Source organism: Xyrauchen texanus, chromosome 32 (assembly GCF_025860055.1).
Source record: "Xyrauchen texanus isolate HMW12.3.18 chromosome 32, RBS_HiC_50CHRs, whole genome shotgun sequence".
Lineage (NCBI taxonomy): Eukaryota > Metazoa > Chordata > Actinopteri > Cypriniformes > Catostomidae > Xyrauchen > Xyrauchen texanus.
In genome coordinates, this window is record NC_068307.1 from 2299360 (window position 1) to 2323557 (window position 24198).

Consider the following 24198-nt stretch of genomic DNA (forward strand, 5'->3'; position numbering starts at 1 on the left):
TTGTATATGTCAGAAAAATTGTAACAGAAATGTATTCAAAAATATCGAATCGGGAGCTTGTGAATCAGTATAAAAAAATATGTATTAATACACAGCCCTATTGGAGAATTATCCGTCTTTTAGAGAGTTTTAAAAGCACTGATGGATAATTAATTCCATCACTTGAAGAGTGTGTTTAAAAGTTACACCTCTCCACAGAAAGATACTCATCTTCTCTTTTGATTGGAATCGACTGTGTCCAACTCTCAATTCAACAAAAATACTATGGTCTTCATATATTGAGCTCAATACGCCATTAGAGAGGAGGAAATGGTCTTCAATCATGCTGTGTGGAAGTCAAGGTCTATCAGTTGTACAAATGTATCAGCAGAAGTACAAATACAAGCCAAAGAAATAAAGTTTTCCACCATCAATGTCGTCAGTATGAACACACACACACGTCAAGATAATAATTTAGATCACTTCAGGATTGGCCACAATTCTTGTTCCCAAGACAACATCTTTTTTTCATAATATCTGTGGTTTAATTTCACTTAGTATTTATCAGATATTCGGAGTGTGTGTATATATATATATATACACACACACTAATATATATATATATATATATATATATATATATATATATATATAGTGTGTAATAATAATATATATATATATATTAGTGTGTCAGTGTCTTAGTGCATGTGTGTTTGGGGACCCGACTAGAGCCCCTGTTATAGTGATATAAAGCTTTGATTAGATCACAAACGCTCCTCTCCATTCATACCTGCATTCAGACATAAGGCCAAGCAGTGGCAACACATTGATAATGCATGGATGATACTCTTTGCTGAAGAGTTTCCCAGTCATGTATTATCTGTGTTTTATGGGAAAATTGCTTTATGAGAGATATAAGATTAAATCAAAAGGCAAAAAATAAGCTAATGTAGGTTTTCTGTTATATGTTGTGGCCAGCGATAACATCAAAGGACTGAAGCATGAGGAAATAGAAAGTGTGCACGGGGTTCCAATTAGAATAAGTGTGTGGGTTTCGCATGCCTCTGTTTGCTCTTATAATTGTGTTTCTGGGTTATTGTGTGGCTTGTATGCCTGGTGTTCACCAACTGCAGGTATTTAAAGTCAACAAATAAAAACTCATTTTACTTCCTTAATGTGACAGATTTGTGAGTGAAAAGAATTCTCAACAAGACCGAAATGTAAAAAGGGACTTGTTTGAATCCATTAGGAATTGTATTCAGCTGGTCATGTGATTCTAACATGTACGGACCCACTCCATGTAGAATAAAATAGCTTTTATAAGGTTACTGAGATTTCATTTTAATGCGAGAGTGTAATGTAAAATCATGTAATTTTGCAATATATGTAGGAAAACAATTCATGTATATAGGAGTTGCAACTTTAACCAAGTAAAAAGTGGGCATTTCATAACAGTGAAGTGAGGCCTAAATCATAGTCTGCAGTTGCTTGAAAAGAGGATGCATATGTTATTCCAAGAATCAGGGCATTTATTTATTTTTTGTTGCACTTCTGCCTACTAGGAACTGATAAGGTGACTGGGATGAGGTGGTTAAAGTTAGGGCCCTTTCATAGTCAACGCATCGGTACGCGTACGCGTCTGAAACGCTACGCTTCGCTACGGCCGCCATTATGCGTCGATGCGTAGCCAAATGTGTCGTCCTAGTTTTTGATACGCGACGCACCGATGCGCGCAATACTACGCGGTGTCGGTGGGGGCGACATTGCAAGTATTGTACATTAATTCAAGTATATTATGTTTACAGAAGAAGATTTGATTACAATGGCGGGCGAAGAGGAAAAATTATGCGAGCTTATACGCATACATCCACATTTATACGACAGTTCGATCGCAATTACACTCCAATAAAATAGCGTTGGAAAATGCCTGGAGGGAGGTTGCAACCGCGATGGGAAAGACCGTAGAGAATGTGAAAACGGACTGGAAAAATCACCGTGAAAAGTTTACTAGGGCGCACAAAAAGTCAGTTGCCAGTCTTCAGTTGCCATTTTGGTCTGAATATGACGTGACCCGACTCTACTAATATCACCAGACTCTACTACCCCCTGTTGCGGGAGCGGTGTATTGCATTTCACGCATCGCCCGTGACACGTGCGTCTGCTTGCGGACTATGAAAGGGAGCACGTCGCTCGCGTCACTGCGTCACTCGCGTTGCTTGCTCGCGTAGCTCGCGTTGACTATGTAAGGGCCCTTAAAGTACACCCAATATTTCCTGATGTTAATGCATCTTCTGTGAATTGATTGTACTTTGCTATTACTGCCATAACCTTTATTACATAACAGTACCTAAAAGGAAAATCATTTTAGGAGCAGCAGGTTGTTACATTTAGATGAAAGATTTTCTCACTTTAAAAATAACATTCAGTGATGCATCACTAAAAATAAGACCAGGAATGAGTATAGAGAAGGTAAACAGGGTTGATCTTGATTTTTAAATTGACTAAGACTAAGAAGGAAAGACACAGGAAGCAACGCTTACTGTACATACTTGCACAAAAAAGCAAGAAAGGAAGATGAGTGGCAGAGAAAGATAGAAAAATCCCCAAGATGGATTTCTGAGAGCCACTTGGAAAGAAAAATTAGATTCGGTGTAAGCGGTAGTTCTATTTCACTCTTTGATAGAGTTGGAAAGGCCAGCCACTGCACACCCTCCCTTCTGATACCTCAAAAGCATCAGAGCATCCAGCTAGGAACAATTGATAGTTTACTTGTTTTTCCCACCTAGAATGTACACAGAAACTCAGTAAAGAAGCGGGACACAGAAAGAGGTACACTGAGAAAGAGCGAGAGAGTTTGAAGCATAGACTCAATTCTCTCAACTGCACTAGACTGCATAATGTGCACAAAAATACTTTAATATTACAGAGAGATATAAATAAGGCGCTAAAATATGATTTTCAAAGTGTTTTCATCTTGTTAAATATTAAAGAAAAGCTTTTGACATTCCAATAAAGAGTGAGCATTTTACTCCCTCAGAACGAACGACTCCCATGTCTATCAGAAGAGGAGAGCATGAAATTGCAGCCAATTAAAGATAGACAAAAATGCCTAAAAAGAGAAAAGACGACGAAAAGAAAATTATAGATTCATATTTTCCTTTCGTGCTGAGTCTAATTCTAATGTTCTGTTCGGAGGTTGAGATAAGCGCACGTGCATGTGTAAGTACGCAGAAGTAGCCTGGCAGAGTGTCATAAATAACAGAGTGGAAAGGGGGCATTTACTTTTAATGAGCATGGAAATTGGAAATCAACATCCTTTCCGGAGGCTACATACAGTACCGGGTGTGAGGAGTACTATTGATTTACAGTACAGCTACAATTATCCCTCCCATATATTAGAGTCCATGCTCTCTGTCGCTTTGTAGAGTCACTCCCATCTCACACTGATCTTTTTCCTTCTTCCCTTTATAAACTTTAACATTTATTATATTACTATGCATTTATTTACCTTTATTTGTCAAGTATACGCTGTATACTTTGTCTTTTTCTTAATTTATGTATGTTGTTTTGTACTTTTTGGTTTTGTGCACTTTGCTGAAATCTCAAGTCTAGACTTTGGCTGAACAGATGAATGAAAACAGATTAGAGACAAATAAAGAAAGGTTGAATATATAGAGATCTCTCATTCCTTCTCTGCAGGGAAATATAAAATATTAAAGCAGCGGCATTTGGACAACTACAGCGTCATGACCCAAGATTAACTTTTAAATGATGTTTTAACATGCTTAATATTTCATCAGCAGAACTATTAATAGAGAAGTTATTTCAACGCACCCAAAAATATAATTATGAACTGATTTTATAATTTGTTTTTTTCATTAGGGTATATCGGGGCTAAATGCACACCTTAAGGAAAACATCAAGATGGAGGACATTTTTTTTTTTTTAAATCCAGGGCGTGCTGTGTGACTCCAGCCAGGTCTCCTAAGCAACCAAATTGGCCCGGTTGGAAGGGAGTGTAGAGTCACATGGGGTAACGTCCTCGTGGTCGCCATTAGTGGTTCTCGCTCTAAATGGGGCACGCAAGTTGTGCGTGGATTGTAGAATAGAATGTATATTTTGTTTTTTAAAGATTGGTGAAAAAAAAATATTTTAATTGATAATTGGAGCAACATAATTTGTGTGAAAAATATAAATAAAGTTTTTTCGATTAAAATTACGTTTTTAAAAAAAGGTGGTGAGTGAGCCTTTTACCCAACAATGAGGATAAAAGAACTAAACCTTTGGGTAAAATGCCAAAAAATATTGGGATAAAAGGCCCTAAGCCCTTGGGGTAAAAGGCTCCTAAGAAGGGTTATAATGATAACGTGTAGATATAGGGGTAGTCGTTACAGGGCAAAATGTGTCAACTTATGAAAATAATTTTGAGACAGCAAGATGCTTTTTTGAGAAACAAATTACAATAAGCTTACTCAAAAGAACTACTTCAGAAAACGGTGCACAATTTCATGCTAATTTCAAACACATCTGCAATTTTATAACATCAAGGATTGAGGATAAAACTTGTAACACTAAACCTCAAACTCGCCTAAATATCACGGGGTGCCACTTTTCTCAATTCCTGTATAGGTCAGATGGAACCAGGAAGGGGCAATATTTGATTTCCAGGGGCATTTTTTACTTAAAAAAGGCAATCTTTTTTCTACAATAACCTTATAAAATGACCCTGTCATCCTTTTACGTAACCATTTAAAAAAATAATTACATTTGAAAAATTGCATGTTTCAATAATTACAAAATTGCATGATCTGAAACAACTTTTTCCTCATGCACATATTTACAAACATTTTGGCTATTAAATTAACAAATTACAAAACTAATGCACCGACAAAGAGATGACAGCATTTATCCAGATTTGGAATGAGGAGCTTAAAAAATAAATAATAATTAGCAACTCCATGCCAATTAAATAAAACAATGCAAACATAAATTAGATTTGATTCATACACTAACAGTGGTTAAAATAAAATTATTATTGTATTATTAATGTATTATCAAGGCTATTTATCCAGATATTATTTTTGTTATTATTATTATTATTATTAACTACATTGCATCATTTGGTTACATTATTTTGTGTTCTCTCTGAAATTATTAACTTCGCTGTTGAGGACAGATGCAGAAGTGAGATGAACCGATGGGCAGGTAAGTAGGCAATAGCACAGGGAAAGACAGTGTTACTTACTAAGACAGTAAATTTTGAACAAAAGGACCAAACGGTCATGTAACTAGGTGCATGAGCACAACACCGAACTGCTAAAGAGTGCGAAAAGCAAGAGCCCATTTGTGCATTTTTATAGCCAGATTCTCATCTCAGTTTTATCCCGTGGCTCGCTAACTGGGCTGCAGTATAACACCGTTTGCATGTCAATTTATATGTATATACATATGTAACATCTTAAGTTCAGTAACTATTAGACAAAGCGCTCCCTCACTGCACAAACTCACACTGATCTCAACAAGTGCTCAACGAGTTGCTGACATCTGCATGTGAAATAGAGGGAGAAATAGAGCAGATTTACTTGCACATCTTCTGGAGTTACAGTTTGATACAAATACAAGTTTATTGATTTGATTTGTTCATCTGTATCTATCGGTTTAATAATTTGCAGCTGCACAGTAAAGTGAATATAAGTGTACTGGAATTTCCCTCGCTGTGAATGTGAAACTTGCAGGAATAATTACAATTGTGTGATTTTCAGGCCCTTTTTCATTAGCTACATAAATTTGCTTTTTACAAATATATATATATATTTTTTTTTACACATAAAATTGCATTACATCATTCAGTAGTAGAAGCAATTCACTTACTGTTGTGACAGTGTTACATGTGTAGTGGGGTCAAATCACATATAGGATAAGGTCAATCAGCCTACAAGTGTTAAAGCCTCTTTTACTCTCTTTAGTTTCTTTTCCTTTTTCTCTAATGGAACAAAAACTACGCAACAACTAATACAGTCCTTTATCCTTCCACACTCGCCTACCCACGCACTGCACTTGTGTCCATCATTATAGACCCTAATCAAAAGTTTCTCTCTACTCTCTCTCACACACAGTATTAAGTACACAAAAGTATCCTTCACATGAAACAAAAAGCAGGCGCCTCACTAAATCCAGTAAAGATGAACGCGCATGAATACAGCAACAGGAGGTTTCTAGACAAATTGGACCTCATTCATGAAACTTTTGTAAATATATGAGTAGATCCAAGCAATTCTGTTGAGGAAAAAAAAGCAGAATTGGAAATAAAATATACTCAAAGATACATATAAAGTATATAAGCTACATGCTTTAAAAAGAATACAACAATCAGAAGACATTGACATGCTTTCTGGATGTCAATAATTTTGCACTTTATCATAGTGCAGTAGTTAAAGTGGAATAATGAGGTTTAATGTCATAATCAGGCTCATAACCATAGTCAGTCAAGGGCACAATTTTGCTATGGCTGTGTTTGAGACCGTGAGAAAAGGCACTTCTGCTCTACTGTTTGGTTTCTACCTCAATAAGCTCTTTAGAGGGCAGTGTTTTGGAAAGAGGGGCGTGTCTAATTCAATGGCTGAGTTTCGTGGAAGTACCATAATGGCTTAAATCGTTCACAACACCTTTAAAACACGTCTAAAACCTTTGTTTGCTTAACATCCTGTCTACTAATATGATAAAGCCATATACTAATATGATAAAGCCATATATATGGCTTTCAGTTTCATCATACCACGGTGGTGGAATGACCTTCCCAACTCAATCCGGGAAGCTAACTCACTCTCTATCTTCAAAAAGCGGCTAAAAACACATCTTTTCCAAAAGCACTTAACCGGTCACTAAAAAAAATTTTTTACATTTCTTGTTGCACTCAGATCTGTTTGGTGTACTATTCTGATGATAGTGAAACTTTGTAATATGGCACTTTTTGTACCACTGTCTCCCTAAGATGATTCGCTGATGTTCTTCCTCTTTTGTAAGTTGCTTTGGATAAAAGCGTCTGCCAAATGAATAAATGTAAATGTAAATATATATATATACTGTGTGTATATATATATATGTACATGGCTTTCAATGTATTGTGAATTTCCATGACTTTTCTAAGCCAAAAAAAAAAACAAATGTAAAACCCTGATATTTCTAGGTTTTCCATGACCATATGAACCCTGTTACAAGCATTTCAGTCCAAATTCTCTAGGCTATATCAATGTCTACATTAATTCAGATACATTTGAAAATTGCGTTTTCATTTTAAAATACTGTCCACACAAACGTTTACAAGCGTTTTCCAAAAGTTGCTCGTCCACACTGAAACGTATGAAAATGCTTAAATCGTGTCACTGCGCATGCGGAAAATCCCCACTGCATGTACGGTCTGAAACGCAATTGTTCTCGTGTTGCGTCACCGGACACCAATTCAGAGTAAACTTTACTTCACCTTTGAAGGAATGCAACGTGAAGGTTGTACAAAGTGACATTTATTTTTTAACAAAGTGAGCATCAGGCACAACAGCACCACTATAACACAGGCCGGCCTCCATCTTGATTTTTTTGGTTTTGGTTGGATGGATCACATGACTAAAAATGCAAGAACCACATTATAGTGACCACGAGGAGGTTACCCCATGTAACTACCCTCCCTAGCAAATATGCGCCACAGTCCACAGTACAACGCGAAAACAGCGTTTTCAAATTGCTCAGTTTTCGCGGACAAAATTGCTGTCTCAGTGTGGACCGAAGGCCAAAACAGAGAGCAATGTAAAACACCTTTTAACTTAAACCAGATCATAAGATTTCACCCAGACTCATCTACTGTCTGCACTACTCTCTTATGAATTTTCGGGGATGCTGGTTAATCTGCAGTGGAGTGGTACTGGGGCAGATATCATATGGTCTGGGAGGTTGGATCAGGTGTTTGAGTGATCTGTAATTGACTTTCGAGAGCAGTCATAACTTATTAATTGATGGGACAGCTCACTCAAATCCAAGGCAATTAAGGTTTATTTTATTCCACACATGCACCCACACAAAAATTTAAGTTGTTTTTCACTCCTAGTTATTAATCATTGAACAACTCACATTCACAGCAAACAAAATGCCAAAAATTTCAATAGAATCAAAACTTAATGGTTCTGACGTGTCTTTATTTGATTTGGGTGATGTAAACAGGAGAAGGAACACGCTTCTAGGAAGAAAGATATATGAGCAAGGAGCTAAATAAAGGGCTGGTTAAACTACACTTTGCGCTACATTCACTCCTATTCAAGTACAACTTTGAACCGTGTTTGAACTCTGAACCGCGAATATGGCAAGAGGACGCATAAACAACTGAAGATCGAAAAACATCACACGCTGAACTCTTGGCTCAATACAAAGAATACATTATTCAAAGCTGAGTATTTTATTGTTGCAGGAAAGTTATACAATATATTTTAATATAATATTATTTGTGATGCATTATTTAATTCCCTCCTGCATGATGACTGGTACGTATTCTGGTCCGTTCTGTGCTCAAAGCCTAGAGAATAATCAAATGACAGAATTTTTATCTTGGGGTAAACTATTCCATTAATGTAACAGAGTCTTCTACCAGTTTCCAAAGCAAAATACTGTAATTACAGTCTTTCAGAAACCCAGGTGTGTGCGAGTGTGTCTATATAAAGGCAATGTACAATCATGTGCCTCTTCAAAATGCATTAGCAATGAACCCTCAGCCAGTAAGCCTAAGACAGAAGGAATGACTATGATAGTGAGATAGAGATGTGGATAGAGAGAGAGATAGAGATGTGGATAGAGAGAGAGAGAGAGAGAGAGAGAGACGTGGAGATTGATGCAAATGAACAACAACATGTGGGTGTTGAGTGTAAAGGTGTAAAAACATTAATAATTGACAGTAAGAAAAGGATGAAGAATGGAAGAGAGTGAGAAACCTGTTTTCATACTTAAGAATATTTTTGACTGCACAGGCAAAGACGCACAAATGAAGGGAATTAATGACTGACAAATAATTTGGGCTATGTCATATCTTGATCAATATTTTATTTGATATCCTTTTGATCTAATATATACTTTTGTAGCTAGTGCAATTATGTCATAGCCTTTCATGTATCTCTACGAAAATGTAACAACGTGTTGCGTCAGCACAGACCAAAACAGCTTGTTTCTAGAGACAAAAAAAAAACATATCTAAGGTAGCACATTTTATCTGAAATTATTTGAAGATATATGCATCACATAACACTGTATATGGACTAGGGAGCATTGTTTTAACAGGAACATCTGCTGTTAATTTTAAACATATTTAGTTTATGAAGTTACAAGCAAAGATCGAAGGAAAAAAGAACTCCGCTTTTTTTCTTTCTCTAGGGTTTTATTTGATATATGTTTGGTACGTGCCACAATAATAGTTGTACTCTACTCAAGAACTTTCACAGTATGCTGTAAACAATCATATTTAATAAATTAGGAAAACAGAACAATTCAAATTTGTCAAACATTTAAAAGGCACATGTTCAGATTTCTTTAAATTGCCTATATGCATTGAAAAGTCCAGCCTTTAAAGCTCAAGTATGTAACTTTTTCAGATTTAAAATACGGTCTTTGATCCCAGCTTAATATGCAGAGACAACTACGCAAGTTACTCATAGGCATTTTCTCCAAATGTAAACACTGCATTTCTGTGGTGAAATAAAACAAATTTTGTTTCTTTTGAGCAACCCGCTTACTCGCACATACAACGTTACTCAACCAATGTCGTGTGTTGGGGGCGGGACTATCGACGGCATAAACAACAGCAGACGAGGGGAGTATTCAGAAAGCTGTGGCACTAGTGTTGCAGAAATATAATGCATCAGCTGTAAGCTTTTAAACGACACCCATTTTGTGCTGGTCAAGCAGATAGGTATTATTTCATTTGATAAGGGTCAAAAGTTTGCCAAAATATGTGTGTATAATTAAGCGACTCAGAGTAAGCATTCAGTATATGCTGGTTTATTTTCTCTCCGTGCAAAACATAATATGTATATACACTCACCTAAAGGATTATTAGGAACACCTGTTCAATTTCTCAATAATGCAATTATCTAATCAACCAATCACATGGCAGTTGCTTCAATGCATTTAGGGGTGTGGTCCTGGTCAAGACAATCTCCTGAACTCCAAACTGAATGTCAGAATGGGAAAGAAAGGTGATTTAAGAAATTGAGCGTGGCATGGTTGTTGGTGCCAGACGGGTCGGTCTGAGTATTTCACAATCTGCTCAGTTACTGGGATTTTCACGCACAACCATTTCTAGGGTTTACAAAGAATGGTGTGAAAAGGGAAAAACATCCAGTATGCGGCCGTCCTGTGGGCTGAAAATGCCTTGTTGATGCTAGAGGTCAGAGGAGAATGGGCCGACTGATTCAAGCTGATAGAAGAGCAACTTTGCCTGAAATAACCACTCGTTACAACCGAGGTATGCAGCAAAGCATTTGTGAAGCCACAACACGCACAACCTTGAGGCGGATGGGCTACAACAGCAGAAGACCCCAGCGGGTACCACTCATCTCCACTACAAATAGGAAAAAGAGGCTACAATTTGCAAGAGCTCACCAAAATTGGACAGTTGAAGACTGGAAAAATGTTGCCTGGTCTGATGAGTCTCGATTTCTGTTGAGACATTCAGATGGTAGAGTCAGAATTTGGCGTAAACAGAATGAGAACATGGATCCATCATGCCTTGTTACCACTGTGCAGGCTGGTGGTGGTGGTGTAATGGTGTGGGGGATGTTTTCTTGGCACACTTTAGGCCCCTTAGTGCCAATTGGGCATCGTTTAAATGCCACGGCCTACCTGAGCATTGTTTCTGACCATGTCCATCCCTTTATGGCCACCATGTACCCATCCTCTGATGGCTACTTCCAGCAGGATAATGCACCATGTCACAAAGCTTGAATCATTTCAAATTGGTTTCTTGAACATGACAATGAGTTCACTGTACTAAAATGGCCCCCACAGTCACCAGATCTCAACCCAATAGAGCATCTTTGGGATGTGGTGGAACGGGAGCTTCGTGCCCTGGATGTGCATCCCACAAATCTCCATCAACTGCAAGATGCTATCCTATCAATATGGGCCAACATTTCTAAAGAATGCTTTCAGCACCTTGTTGAATCAATGCCACGTAGAATTAAGGCAGTTCTGAAGGCGAAAGGGGGTCAAACACAGTATTAGTATGGTGTTCCTAATAATCCTTTAGGTGAGTGTATATATCGGCTTTAAGAATAGAGGTATGATGAAAGAAAAAGACATGCATCATCTCTCTGATCTAGGAAATGGAGCTTTGTGCAAAACAACAATAACCAAACACACACAACATACTTGAAATAACCAAGTCAGTGTTACAAACATTATCTATATTCTGGATCTTGACAGAGAGAAACACAACAGTCTCTCTTCCAGTCATGCAGAGAGTATAAATACCTGCATCTCCTTCTCTAATGCATTTAAATCTACGACTGACCTGCGACCGTCTGCTATTTATGAAGGAGTGTCTCTGCATGTGTGCACTGTTCTATGCCTAAATTGGTGGAAATGCTAATGTCATTTAACATACATAAAATATTACATCAAAATAGTCTTTGTAATTTTTGCCCATTGCTCACTTTTTTTTTTTCTCTGAGTATTTCTGATACTGCTGATCTACTGGGATTTTCACACACACAATAGACTCTAGAATTTACTCAGAATGGTGCCCAAAAACATCCAGTTCTGCAGATGGAAACACTTGTTGATGAGAGAGGTCAACAGAAAATGACCAGACTGGTTAGAACTGACAAAGTCTACAGTAACTCAGATAACCACTCTGTACAATTGAGGTGAGAAGAATATCATCTTTGAATGCTGTTCTGAGATGCACGTTGGCGTCGGTTTGGTGGCAAGAGGGGGACCTACACAATATTAGGCGGGTGGTTTTAATGTTGTGGCTGATCGGTGTATCACATTAAAACTGGTTTATGTACTGTTATATAAATACAAATAAGAGGTCGACCAATTTTGGATTTTGCTGATATGATAATGTGTTGAAAGGTAATAAATCTGACAATAGTTTTTAAAGGGTAACTAAACCCTAAACCAACTTTTTTTAGTTAATGATCTGTAAGCATGGGGCTTTATTAGTACTGGTCATTGATTCAAGTAATTTTTTTGACATTTGTGTATAAAGTGTTTTAATTCTACAATATATGGTGTAAAAACGTCTGATTGCTGCCCTCTTCAGGTTGAACGGTGGCTACTGCAGTTGAATTTACCTATTGGCTGTTGCGGTACTTCGTGACGTAAGCGGTGACAGCTGACGTAAGCAGGTTCCAGCTCACCACGCCAGATTCATGTACATGTCGTCTTGCAACCGTGTGAGGAATAATAATAACAGAGTCTGACAGCAGCTGTCAATTAATCCGTCACTACGAGTCTCAGGTGCCCCCCCCGCTCAGCCCCGCACTCGGTTCGTTCCCTCTATCCCCGCCGGGGTCTGCCCACTTTTCCAGCATTTTCAAATATTTCTAGTGGGTGGAGTCAGACTCTGAGCAGGTGTTTAGTTACCCTTTAAAATTGGAAGCCTATATTAAATGTTCCTCATCTTCCTGTGATGGGAAGGGCCAGACAGAGGCTACAAGAGCCCAAATTGGATTAAATTCCAGATGCAGTTTATAGTGCAACATATCCACCCATAACCAAGAATTATGTTTAATTGTATTACGGTATAAACAATTAAAAGTAAACATCGTCATATTTCATCAACACTACATCATCATCATCATCAGCAGATGATGATTAATGATCGCTTGTCATCTATTTTCGAGATGGCTTTATGATTGTGACCTGCTCAGCAACAGCTGAAAACACTCACAAGCACCCGCATGCTTGGAGAAAATACAAGTCATGTTTTCACTCTGAAAGATGCAACACATTAATTTATTTAATTAGATTGTATTTTGAAGTTTGATAATAACATTAGGTCATATCACGATTCTTTCTGCCCCCAAATTTAAGACTTTATTTTTTTCCTCCCCAATGTGTTTTAAGTCCTCGTGGTGGCGTAGTGACTCGCCTCAATCTGGGTGGTGGAGGACGAATCTCAGTTGCCTCCATGTCCGAGATTGTCAATCAGCACATCTCGTCACGTGGCTTGATGAGCATGTTACCACAGAGACGTAGCGCGTGTGGAGGCTTCACGCCATTGTACATGGCATCCATGAACAACTCACCACGCACCCCACAGAGAGCAAGAACCACATTATATGTGATTCTACCCTCCCATGCAACCGGGACAAGTTGGTTGCTTAGTAGACCTGGCTGAAGTCATTCAGAAATTTAAGACACTTTTAAATGATAATTAAGACTTTTGTCATTTCATTTAAACTATTTAAGACTTTATGACCTTAGATTATATATCCTGCCAAGATTCAGTTTAGAGTTGACAACATATAGTTAGAAAAATAACAACCTAGTCACACATACACATTTACACAAAAACAGAGACAAGAATGAAAGACAAAATATGTGCAGAATAAAATGTATCTACTTTACCAAAAAATAAAATCACATTTAAGACTATGCCATAAAGGACTCCAGACTTGGATTCAACTATTTATTATAGTCTAAACCAACTCATTACCTTTATACCATAAAATCCAGTGAAGGTTCTGGACCAATGATACAAACTTAGAAGCTAAACCTACTTCACAGCATTACATTCAGAGTAATTTGGCAACAAGTGAACAAGGGGTCATATTACAAAAAACATATCACTTCCCACCTACTGGTGGCTTTGTTTCAGATTACATTATGACAGTTTTTGAACAGTACTACCAGAAAAATATTCCCCTGAGGCATGCAGCCAGCCGTTCGCCACAGCAACCCAGCTTCAGCATCTGCTCCCAGGGGACAGGGCCACATCTGGAGGGGTGGGTGGAGAACAGATTTGTCCCTTGCAGATATTATCTACTCACATAGGCTACAGCACCTGTGCTCACACTCTCTCAAACACACACAAAGCAGGTGAGACAGATGACATACATACAAAGTCACACACAGTGAACACTCTCGCAAACACAACACCTGCTCCCTATCTCATTCCAGTCGATGGGGCAGCGGTACAGGCCATCTGACAAGAGACACACGATCACATCAAGCTCACAACATCCACAACAAATAACCAGCCATTAAAAGCAGCAAAGCCACATCATTAAAAAGTACTTGCGCACTCTCCTTTTTGCTATTATTTCAGAGAAAGAAGAAAACTGAATACTCAAACAAACAGAAGCCTTTTCAAATAAAGAAAGTGTCAAATTTATAATGAAAAAGTTTCTGCAATGCCTGTTTGCCTTCTTAAACACGTTTTCAGCATTGTAAATAATAGTGTTTTGGTTTGCATGCATTTACTTTTTCATATCAAATTACTTGTTTCCTTTTTGTATGTAGGATTTTCTGTTTTCTCCATTGTATAACAGTTGAATAATGTGATGCAATATTTAAATATAATATTTTACAAACATGAAAAAAAGCTTTGTGTGCTATGTCCATTTGACAAGTAAAAATGAGAAGTTCAGCCAATAAAAGACAAATAAATAATAAATAAAACTGTTCATAGCTAACTTTGTTTTCCCTTGGTTTGCAAGCCAAAGTTTTCTTGACTAACCTCTAGGCGCCGCCATGATGATTCTAACTGACCTTACGCTGAATTTATCATTTTCTTACATGGGCTTGAAAGAAGAGTGGCATTTTGAAGCATCTTTATATTATCTTTTATTGTACGAGAAATCATTAAATTGCACAGTAATTTGATTGAAAACTGAACACTGTGAATCAGAATAGAGCCAAACGATTATCAGTCACTTGAATAGAAATGTGTCATTCGATGGCGATTACACACCTGATAACATTAGTGTAAGTAAACAGAACTGCACATGACGGCTCAAACTCACAATGATTCTCTACACTATTTACTATTGCCTTCTGTATGTAAATTAATGTAAGACCTGAATCAATACATAAATGAATTGATAAAGTTTTTTACATTATTGTATATTCGAGCAAACGTACTGTAGGTGTCCATGCTGATGTTATACATGTTCATTTGGGAATGAGGGCTGACAGTTTATCACAGATATCACAGACACCGCCATCTGTTATGAATCGCAGAACACTTCTGCGTTCAGGAAAAAAAGGTGGATTAAAAAATACAAAAAATGTAAAACGCATAATGCTACTTTTACTTTTCTCATAAGTTCTCCTACTGTGTAGTAACATGGGCCGCAATACATTTCCTGTAAATTGGGTGTTCCAATTTGTCCCATTCATTTTAATAGAAGTGGCCCATCTCTGCTAAATAGTCTTATCACCTCTCACTGTGACTGAGAAGAAATGCTATAATGATTTGTAGGGCATTTTCAGTTCTGTAAATTAAAATATGTTTTCACAGTACTTTTAACTCTTATTTCAAAAGACCAAGGACCATTTTATTTCTCACGATATGACCTCTTTAAAGAGTGAAAAGTGTCAGGAAAGCACAAATAATTTATCCTCATGAATTTATGTGGGTTTGTGCTCCAAAATCTGCTCAGCACACATCAGTGATAATTGAATATAATTTGTCTCGTACTTTTCACTGTGTGGATTCATCCATATACTCCTCTACTTAGACTACTTAGTACTATGTGTACTGAATGAGTACTCAAACTGACAACAGCAGTGAGGAAGCCAAGGAGCTGTATGACTGATGGATAATTTTAGCTTCACAAGATGTGTGAAATTGCAGACCTGAGTATCAGGGCATGTTTTATGTGTGTGGGCTCTTTTCCAGCAAATCACTCAATGGTCCAACAAAAGCCTAAATCACCTTGATAGAGGTCTGATGAAAGTCAGGCAGGGCAAAACTCTGATAAGGCGCTCCTGGTGATTGTTCTCCGCAAGACTCAGATTTCAGACTGAAAAATCAAGCATCAGTTCAATAACAAGCACAATTACGGTTGAGAACAATGAACAGCAGATGTGAAAATAAATATTTCAGCAAAGAAGTTTAGATTCCTCTGTTTAATGTTTAATTGCGCTCCAGATGTTGGTGCACTTAAGGGAAATTAAGAGAGCTTGAGAGACTGGAGGAAGACCATCAAGTGGTGGAGCATTACAACGTCTTTGTCGGATGCCGTTCTCACATGATAAAGCAGCTTGGATGATTCCAAACATTAGCTTCTGCCCCATAAAAAAATGCAATGAATAAATAAAGCAAATACAAAAGCACTCGCTGCAGTTCCCAAGGACACTTGAGTAAAAGCAGACGGACAGGAAGAGTCCATCTGTGAGTGAGATGTGCGAAAAGTCCTGATGGGCCCCTGGGTGACCCACAATGTCGAGTACATGGTTCTTTGAGAGGAAATCTGGATTCTGTCAGTCAAAGTTTCTGTAATCATGTCGGGGAACATGGCGTGCTCATCCTGAAGTAGAGTAGAATCTGACAGGTTGACTTCATTTTTCAAGGCCTGAAGAACATATGACTGACAGCACCAAATCCTGCTTCAGGTTAACAAAAAGAGCCACTGTGTAATAATGCCCATCCAAGTACTCGATCCTAGACAGAGCCATTAGAAAAGCTTTGGTTCATCAAGTCAAAGCCGATCAAACTTGCGCAAAGTGGACCCATTGGTGATTCTACTTCCTGTGAGTGCCAATCTCTAACCATCAATTTGGTGGAGTCCTTGCAGCCAGTAACACAATAAATGAACTCATTGACAACATCTGCCATTCTCATTGTCAGACCCACGTCACCAAGGCCAAAAATGTCAATGTTTTCATTAGGGATTTGCAAAATAACTTTCAAAATCGACTAGACGGTGGGTTGTTTAAACTGGAGATTCACAACTGGGGGTATCGGGGGAAAGTAGTCGATTTTTCTGTACAGAACCTAACAAAATCACAAGAGTGGCTTAAAATAAAAATAAAATTAGGGATGGGTAAAAATATAGATTTTCCAATTAATCGCTATCTTTATTGGAACAATCCAAATATTGACAAAGTTTGGCACAGATATCTTTTCACTGTGTCGAGAGTAAAGGTTTAGTTTGACTTATGTAATGCGTTTACAAATATGAGATCCACGCAATCTATTTGTCATTGAATGATGTCTCTGTATTTTTTTTTTACATTATTATAATTTATTTAAAGAAAAACAACAAAAAAGAAACAATTCAAAACTTGGTAGGTATGTGCTAAAGAAACACATGTTCTCATGAATATGCGCTCACTGGCAGTCCTCTTAAAGAGACAGTACCAATTTATATATTGTTCTACATATCAATGTAAATCGCTATAAACTGAACAAACTATGTAAAAAATATTAAATGTAATAAATACATGCACAGAATATAACATATGCACATTCAAAACATCATATTTATTCTGTACATTTTTAAAAACCTACAATGTGACAAATTATGAAAAACTGATAGAATACAATTTGTAAAATGTATTTGTTGTAATCTACACAGTTAGAAGGTCCTCTACAATTACCAGCATTTGCCAAGATACAATTTATGCAAGCAAAATGAACATTATAACTAAAAATATACCTGAAATGTAAATGATGATATTCAGTAATAATAATCAGTATTAAAGATGATGTCAAATGATATAGTCTTTGGTACACATCTTTTTGTGTTGATGAAGGGTACTTCAGCCTTACTAAAATTGCTGTGGGGGTACTTACGGCAAAAAAGGTTGGGAAACACTGGTCTAAACGACCAGTCGGACATAAGGAAACCCTATATATTCAATTTGGTTTAGGGTAGTGCCCAACAGACATGATCAGATAATAAGGAATTTTCAACAAATGGCACAAAACTATCATAGTTATCACAAAAATATTCTATCAAGCATAACAACTGGAATATTGCTAACAGAAGGCCACTTTGATGGTCTTGAATTTGTAGTCAGTTGGTCAATTTGTTACACAAGTGGTGCTTTCACGATGGAAGTGGATGTGCTTTAAACGGAGTGACAATATTTTGTAGAGACATTAAGAATGCTGACATTGTCTAAAACTGTCTAAAAACATTACAGCTGCAATCAAACTAATCTCAAGAACTGACTATGAATGAATGAACATTACATTTATATAGCACTTTTCTGACACTACACTCAAAGTAATTTTCACAGTGAACTTTCCTCAACAACCACCAGTGTGCAGCATCCACCTGGATTATGCAATGGCAGCCATAGTGCACAAGCACCAACACACCAGCTATTGGTGGAGAGGAGACAGTAGAGTTATAGTAGAGCCAATTAATGGATGGTGATTATTAGGTGGCAATGATTGGGAAGGGGCAATGGGAGGAATTTGGCCAGGCCACAGGGGTTCCACCCCTACTCTTTACGAGAAGTGCCCTGGTACTACAGAGTTTCAGGGCTTCGGTTTAACGTCTCATCCGAAGAGCGGTGCCTTATTACAGAATAGTGTCACCAGTCACTATACTGGGGCATTGGGACCCATACAGATTACAAAGTGAGCACCCCCTGCTGACCTCCCTAACACCTCTTCCAGCAGCAACCTTAGTTTTCCACAGGAGGTCTCCCATCTAGGTACTGACCAGGCTCAACCCTGCTTGAGGGCAACCGGTCTTGAGCTATAGGGTGATGTGGCTGCAAATGCAATAGTCCAGGTGTGGGCAAAGTGGTTCACTCATTTACATTTATGCATTTGGCAGATGCTTTTATCCAAAGTGACTTACACAGCCCTTATTACAGGGACAATCCCCCGGAGCAACCTGGAGTTAAGTGCCTTGCTCAAGGACACAATGGTGGTGGCTGTGGGGCTCAGCGTCCTTCTCATTAGAAGATTTGCAGTTATGTTCTTAGACCACTACACCAACACCACTCCACACTCCACAGAGAGAGACTCCACACTCAGGGGACACATTGGGCCATCCCCACATTGTATATGAGGAGCAACCAAGTAAAGTTTTCATACAATAAGAAATGGTTAAATTTACATTCTGGTGAGTGGAACACTTAAATTAAGACACCTTACATGTATCAGAACTTGTAAAAAGAGAGGTTTTTCCTTTTAAAATCTTTCATTGGGCTGTTTGGATCTCTCTCTAAATCGGTCAATATTCAGTATAGAAGTTAACACTCTTATTAGACTACAAAATAACAACTGAACAGCATTATACTATGTGCAGGGCTGGATTTGGCTGTAGGCCTTTTTGCCAAAGCATGGTCAACTCTTTTTTTGGGCCGACTAGTTGACCCCTTGATCCAAAGGCATTATTTCTCCACTAGATTGTATGAAAGCCATTCAAATGTGTATATGAAGGGAACGGCTAAATCATGTACTGTTCACCAAGTCACACTAAAAATTCAAATAAAAACAAAAGTATTTACGGAGTACGAAAATATATGACATACAATACACAATAGATCATTGGTTGTCTCAGTGGAAACTAATTGAAATCGCATTAACCAGAATAAAATGACACTGAATAATGAAAAATGAATAAAATGTTACTTTAAAATCTTCTCTTATAAATGTATATAAAACTCTCCAATGATTTTAGTAAGTTTGAAGCAAACTTAAAGTCCTTAAACTTGACAACAAAGAGACAATCAAAAGACAGAACAACAAAGCAGATGAGGAAATAAAGATGAGGAGGACGAACTTTGCTTACCTGACAGTTTATGCATGTTTACATAATTAAAGGATGTTTTGTAAGGGGTTTATAATATCTGCCGCACCTCCTCAAACACACTATAAATTCAAACAAAAACTGACAAGCACGTTAAACACATTTTCAACATTTGCCCTATTGAACCTAGACATCTTAAACTGTGTGTGTGTGAGTGTGTGTGTGTGTGTGTGTGTGAGAGAGAGAAAATGCGTGAGAGAAACTGTGTGTGTAAGAGAGAGAAACTATGTGTGTGTGTGTGTGTGTGTGTGTGTGTGAGAGAGAGAGAGATTGAGACTGCGTGCGTGTGTGAGAGATTGAGACTGCGTGCGTGTGTGTGAGAGAGAGACTGCCTGTGTGTGAGAGAGAGACTGCCTGTGTGTGAGAGAGAGACTGCCTGTGTGTGAGAGAGAGAGACTGCCTGTGTGTGTGAGAGAGCGTGTGAGAGAGAGAGAGAGAGAGTGTGCGTGTGAGAGAGAGAATGTGTTATTATTTATTATTATTATTTGTCTTGCCATTATCTGTTTTGTGTATTAATGCTTTTGTATGTAAACACATTCATGCCAATAAAGTACTTTTAAATTGAAAATTGAATTGAGAGAGAGAGAGAGAAAATGTGTGTGTGTGTGTGCGTGTGTTATCTGCATACAGCGCTCCGTAGTGACAGGTATACAATGAAGAAATTAATAACTGAAAAAATTGTAGTAAAGCAACATGCCCGAACAATTCAAAACAAGCTGAATGTGAATAAATCATTAGAAGAGGAGTTGAGAAAGAAAAAGAGATCTTAATTATCTTGTGGCTGCAACACGGTTTAAATGACTAAATAAGTGCAAAACTAATTTCGGATGCGTCCAACTCCCTTCAGTTTAGCCAGTGTACTTGTGTGGGTTGAGAGTAAGAGTCACATATTACCAATGCTTAGGACAAAAACACTAAATGTTGCAGATGTTTACAATATGCACACAAAAAATTACCTAGTCATGAAATAACCTAGAAATAATTAGTCATGGATTTAGAGATGGTGGTGACCACTTCTATGAATTAATTATATTTAAGTATTTGATGACCCACTGTGATTTATGTAATACACACTCCCATAAAAAAATAAATCCCAGGTGCAACCATCGCCACTTGATAAAAGTTCAGGAGTATAGTAACCTCGATAAACAACAAGATTTGGAGGTAACCTAATAAACAATTATCTCTTTATTTTTTACTCAAAGGTTCACTTCAAAATAATTGTACAATTTATGTATCATATTAGATACATTAGGCTTTAAATGTCATTATCCTCCTGAGGCCCAGCAATTCATTTTTGCGTAGGACATTTGTTACTGAAGCTTCTCATAGCCCGTACATGCTACAGTGTTAAATATTGGGGTATTATCAGAGGACTCTTTGGGCTTTTCGGAGACACCAAATGTTTGAGAGTTTGGCCGTGACAACTTCCCCTCCTTGGTCTATAAATATAGATTTAAATGTTTCAGTTCAATTCAGCACATCAAATAAAATATGAATAAAATATTTTTAAATAAACAATTTTTATATGTATTTTATGCACCAAATACTATATTGACAAAAAAGGGAAATTGTATAAAAAAAAAAAATAAAAAAAAATGGGTCTCAGAAACTTATGGTAAGATGACATCTTAAAAGCTTGTAACGTAAATGTAATGAGAGACAGAGCAGGCTGTATATGTGAAAATACTCAAACATAATTCACACTTTAAATATATCGTATTAAATGTATAAGTCAGAATTTTGAAAGCTCCATATTTTTTTTTTTTATTTATTTATTTTTTTTGTGGTGGGCATGAATGTAATGTAATGTTGATTGAGAGATATACCTCAAAAGCCTGTCGTATCAGATTTGATTCATGAATTTCAATGGGCTTTTTCTGTTGTTAATGTTGGGATCCTTTAGAAGGACGCACAGAGCAACAGGTGGTTAACAGTAGGGCTGGAAGATATGGACCAAAAATCTTATCTCTGTATTTTTAGACTGAATGCGAAAAAACAAAACATATCTCTGTATTGTCTACAAAATGAAACTAATTGTTCAGTTGGAAGTCAAAGCCACATGTGAGATGGTAAATGAAGCTTGCAACGTGCTTTCTTTTGGAGCAGAAGACTTTTCAGGCTACGAAGGCTTCTCGGCCGGGTTTACAGCAGCAGCACGAAGTTTAACACACCTTTCAAACTGCAGTTTGTGTTTGCACCCTAAACAAACCCCACAATGCTCTGTGAAATCCAGGGAGCATCTTTGCTCACTATGTTCCCTTCAAGGAAACATCCTTGTGTCTTCTGAAGTCTCAAGTCATTAGATGACAAGCACAAGTGTAAAAATACAAGCATTATTTCCCCTTAAAAACAGACACTGTTTGTAAAGTCTTTCATTCATAATTACTATGAAAGTGAAACAATCTTTAAAATATTTAAGAGTTGTTAAAAGAAGGTTTAAAATACACTAATATATATTTGTATTTCTTTATGCCATTTATCTGTTATAATAGACCTTTTTCACAGACTGTGACGATGCGTTTCCGCCTAATCAGCTTAAATCTAAAAATATATTTTTATTTTATTTTATATATATTTTGAAAGAAAATGTATAACATTATGATATTTGTTATACTACCCTGGAATTATCACAGCTGCAAGGAGGTTTCTATTACAGCTGCTGAGAGACAGTAAATTTGGTATCTTCTCCCATTTGACTGTCTTAATCCACTGCTCTCTATTTGTTTCTTACTCTTCTAGAGAGTCATTCAAACGTAATAGTGGATTGTTTTCTTTTGTCTTGGAGCAAATGGGTAAGTGAAAATAATATTATCTCCCTGTTATCTCCCATTCATCGCTGTCGAGGTTTACCCTGCAAATGTTTACTTCCACGTTCCAAAACCCGGAGTGTGAAAAAGGTCTACAACACTGTACTTTGAATATCTTCAAATATTTTCAATGAAAATGAATGATAGTGTCATTTATACAGTGATGGTGCTGATTAATAACAGCTGTGCCACAATGCGCAAGCTTGTTAACGTGTCGTGGGTGACTGAGTCATAAGTGTACCAATGTTCAATGGACCAGTACCCTTACCAGTGCCTGAATTACTGTTCACGATATACTGATAGGGAGCTAGGGAGCAGACTGAGACACAGGGTGAGTTTTCTTCGGCATTGTGAACCAGCGCTGTGTCTCCCTCCATGCTGCAGGGAACTTGTGAGCGAGTGGGGCCGAATTTGCACGCACACGCAGAAGGAGAGGGAGAGTGGAGAGATGCAAACACTGGCATGGCATTATGGAAGAAACGGGTTATGGAATGCAACAAACTATATCGATATATCATTGGATCTTCTGAATTTTAGGAATAAATGTGTCTGTCCTACTCTCTTATTACATACAGTGACTACTGAATAAGCACTGTTGATGTGTATATTTCATGATCATGTGTTCAATATGTTAATACATATGTATTAAGCTGTCTAAAATCAGTAAGTTGTAAAAGTTCAGAAAGAGACTTTTCGAGTTTTGAGTTCTTAAAGCGACAGTATGTTTTCACAACTTTTATCTTAAATGATGCCAACAACATTTGGCATGAACTTTCTATTCATGTTTGACCACTACAATATATCCTGCAGATATGTTGAAAAAAGACTGAAATAAACTGAAGTATAATCATCTCAAACATACTGTCTACTGACAAAAGGCCCTGCCGTGTATACACAAACCCATCACTGTTATGCTGCCATGTTTAAAGTTTTCAATATTAACTTTTCTACAGCAGTGTCAGGTCAAATAGATTTCTGTTAAGAAAGTATAAAGGACATTTACTGAAATGTTTGATTGTGCCAAGACACACAACTACCACGTAAAACTGTTAAAACGGACTGACCGGTTTTCTGTGTACAAAAGGTGACGGCTAGTCTGGAGAGCAGGTCTTCATTCTCGTAACAATACTCATTAGCGACGATCCAAAAACAGCTCTCGGACATCTCCTGGGGTGAAATCTACACACAAAAAAAACACAGGAAGAGAAATTATGGATTGACATAATCATGACACCTCAAGGGAGGTCAGAATGTGGGAGTGGGAGAGTAAACACAAATTCACAATCAGGCCCTATTCGTCCCTATAGTTTTCCTTGATGTTTGGGAAATTCGTGTTTCACAGACCCACTTTACAATAAAGTTTGTGTTTTTCCTCACACAAACTCCGTAAACATTCCAGAGAAAATTACCTACTTGCTTTTTTGGCCAACTCCAGGGTCCTCAGAGAAATCTAATCCCATCTGAATGTGAACGTCTCTGATCGCTGATATTGAATTCTCACAATGCTTCTCGTGTATTTTAAATTACTTGAACAACCGTTAAGATTGTTCTTATGCGTGACAATCTTCTGCCAGCTGGGCGCCATTCAATTTGGATGTCATGTTTTGTCAAGTAAAGCCATATCGCAGACACTGCTACAACTGACC

The 24198-nt window shown here is 37.5% G+C and overlaps 1 protein-coding gene across 1 annotated transcript in view; it reads right to left on the reverse strand.

The window, feature by feature from the left end:
• The window catches only part of diaph3 (diaphanous-related formin 3), a 427644-nt gene that overhangs the window by 219480 nt on the left and 183966 nt on the right, over positions 1-24198 (reverse strand). Inside the window, exon 17 of the mRNA XM_052101613.1 lies at positions 23617-23731. Coding sequence (XP_051957573.1) covers positions 23617-23731 — 115 coding nt within the window. The remainder of the gene's footprint in view (positions 1-23616; positions 23732-24198) is intronic.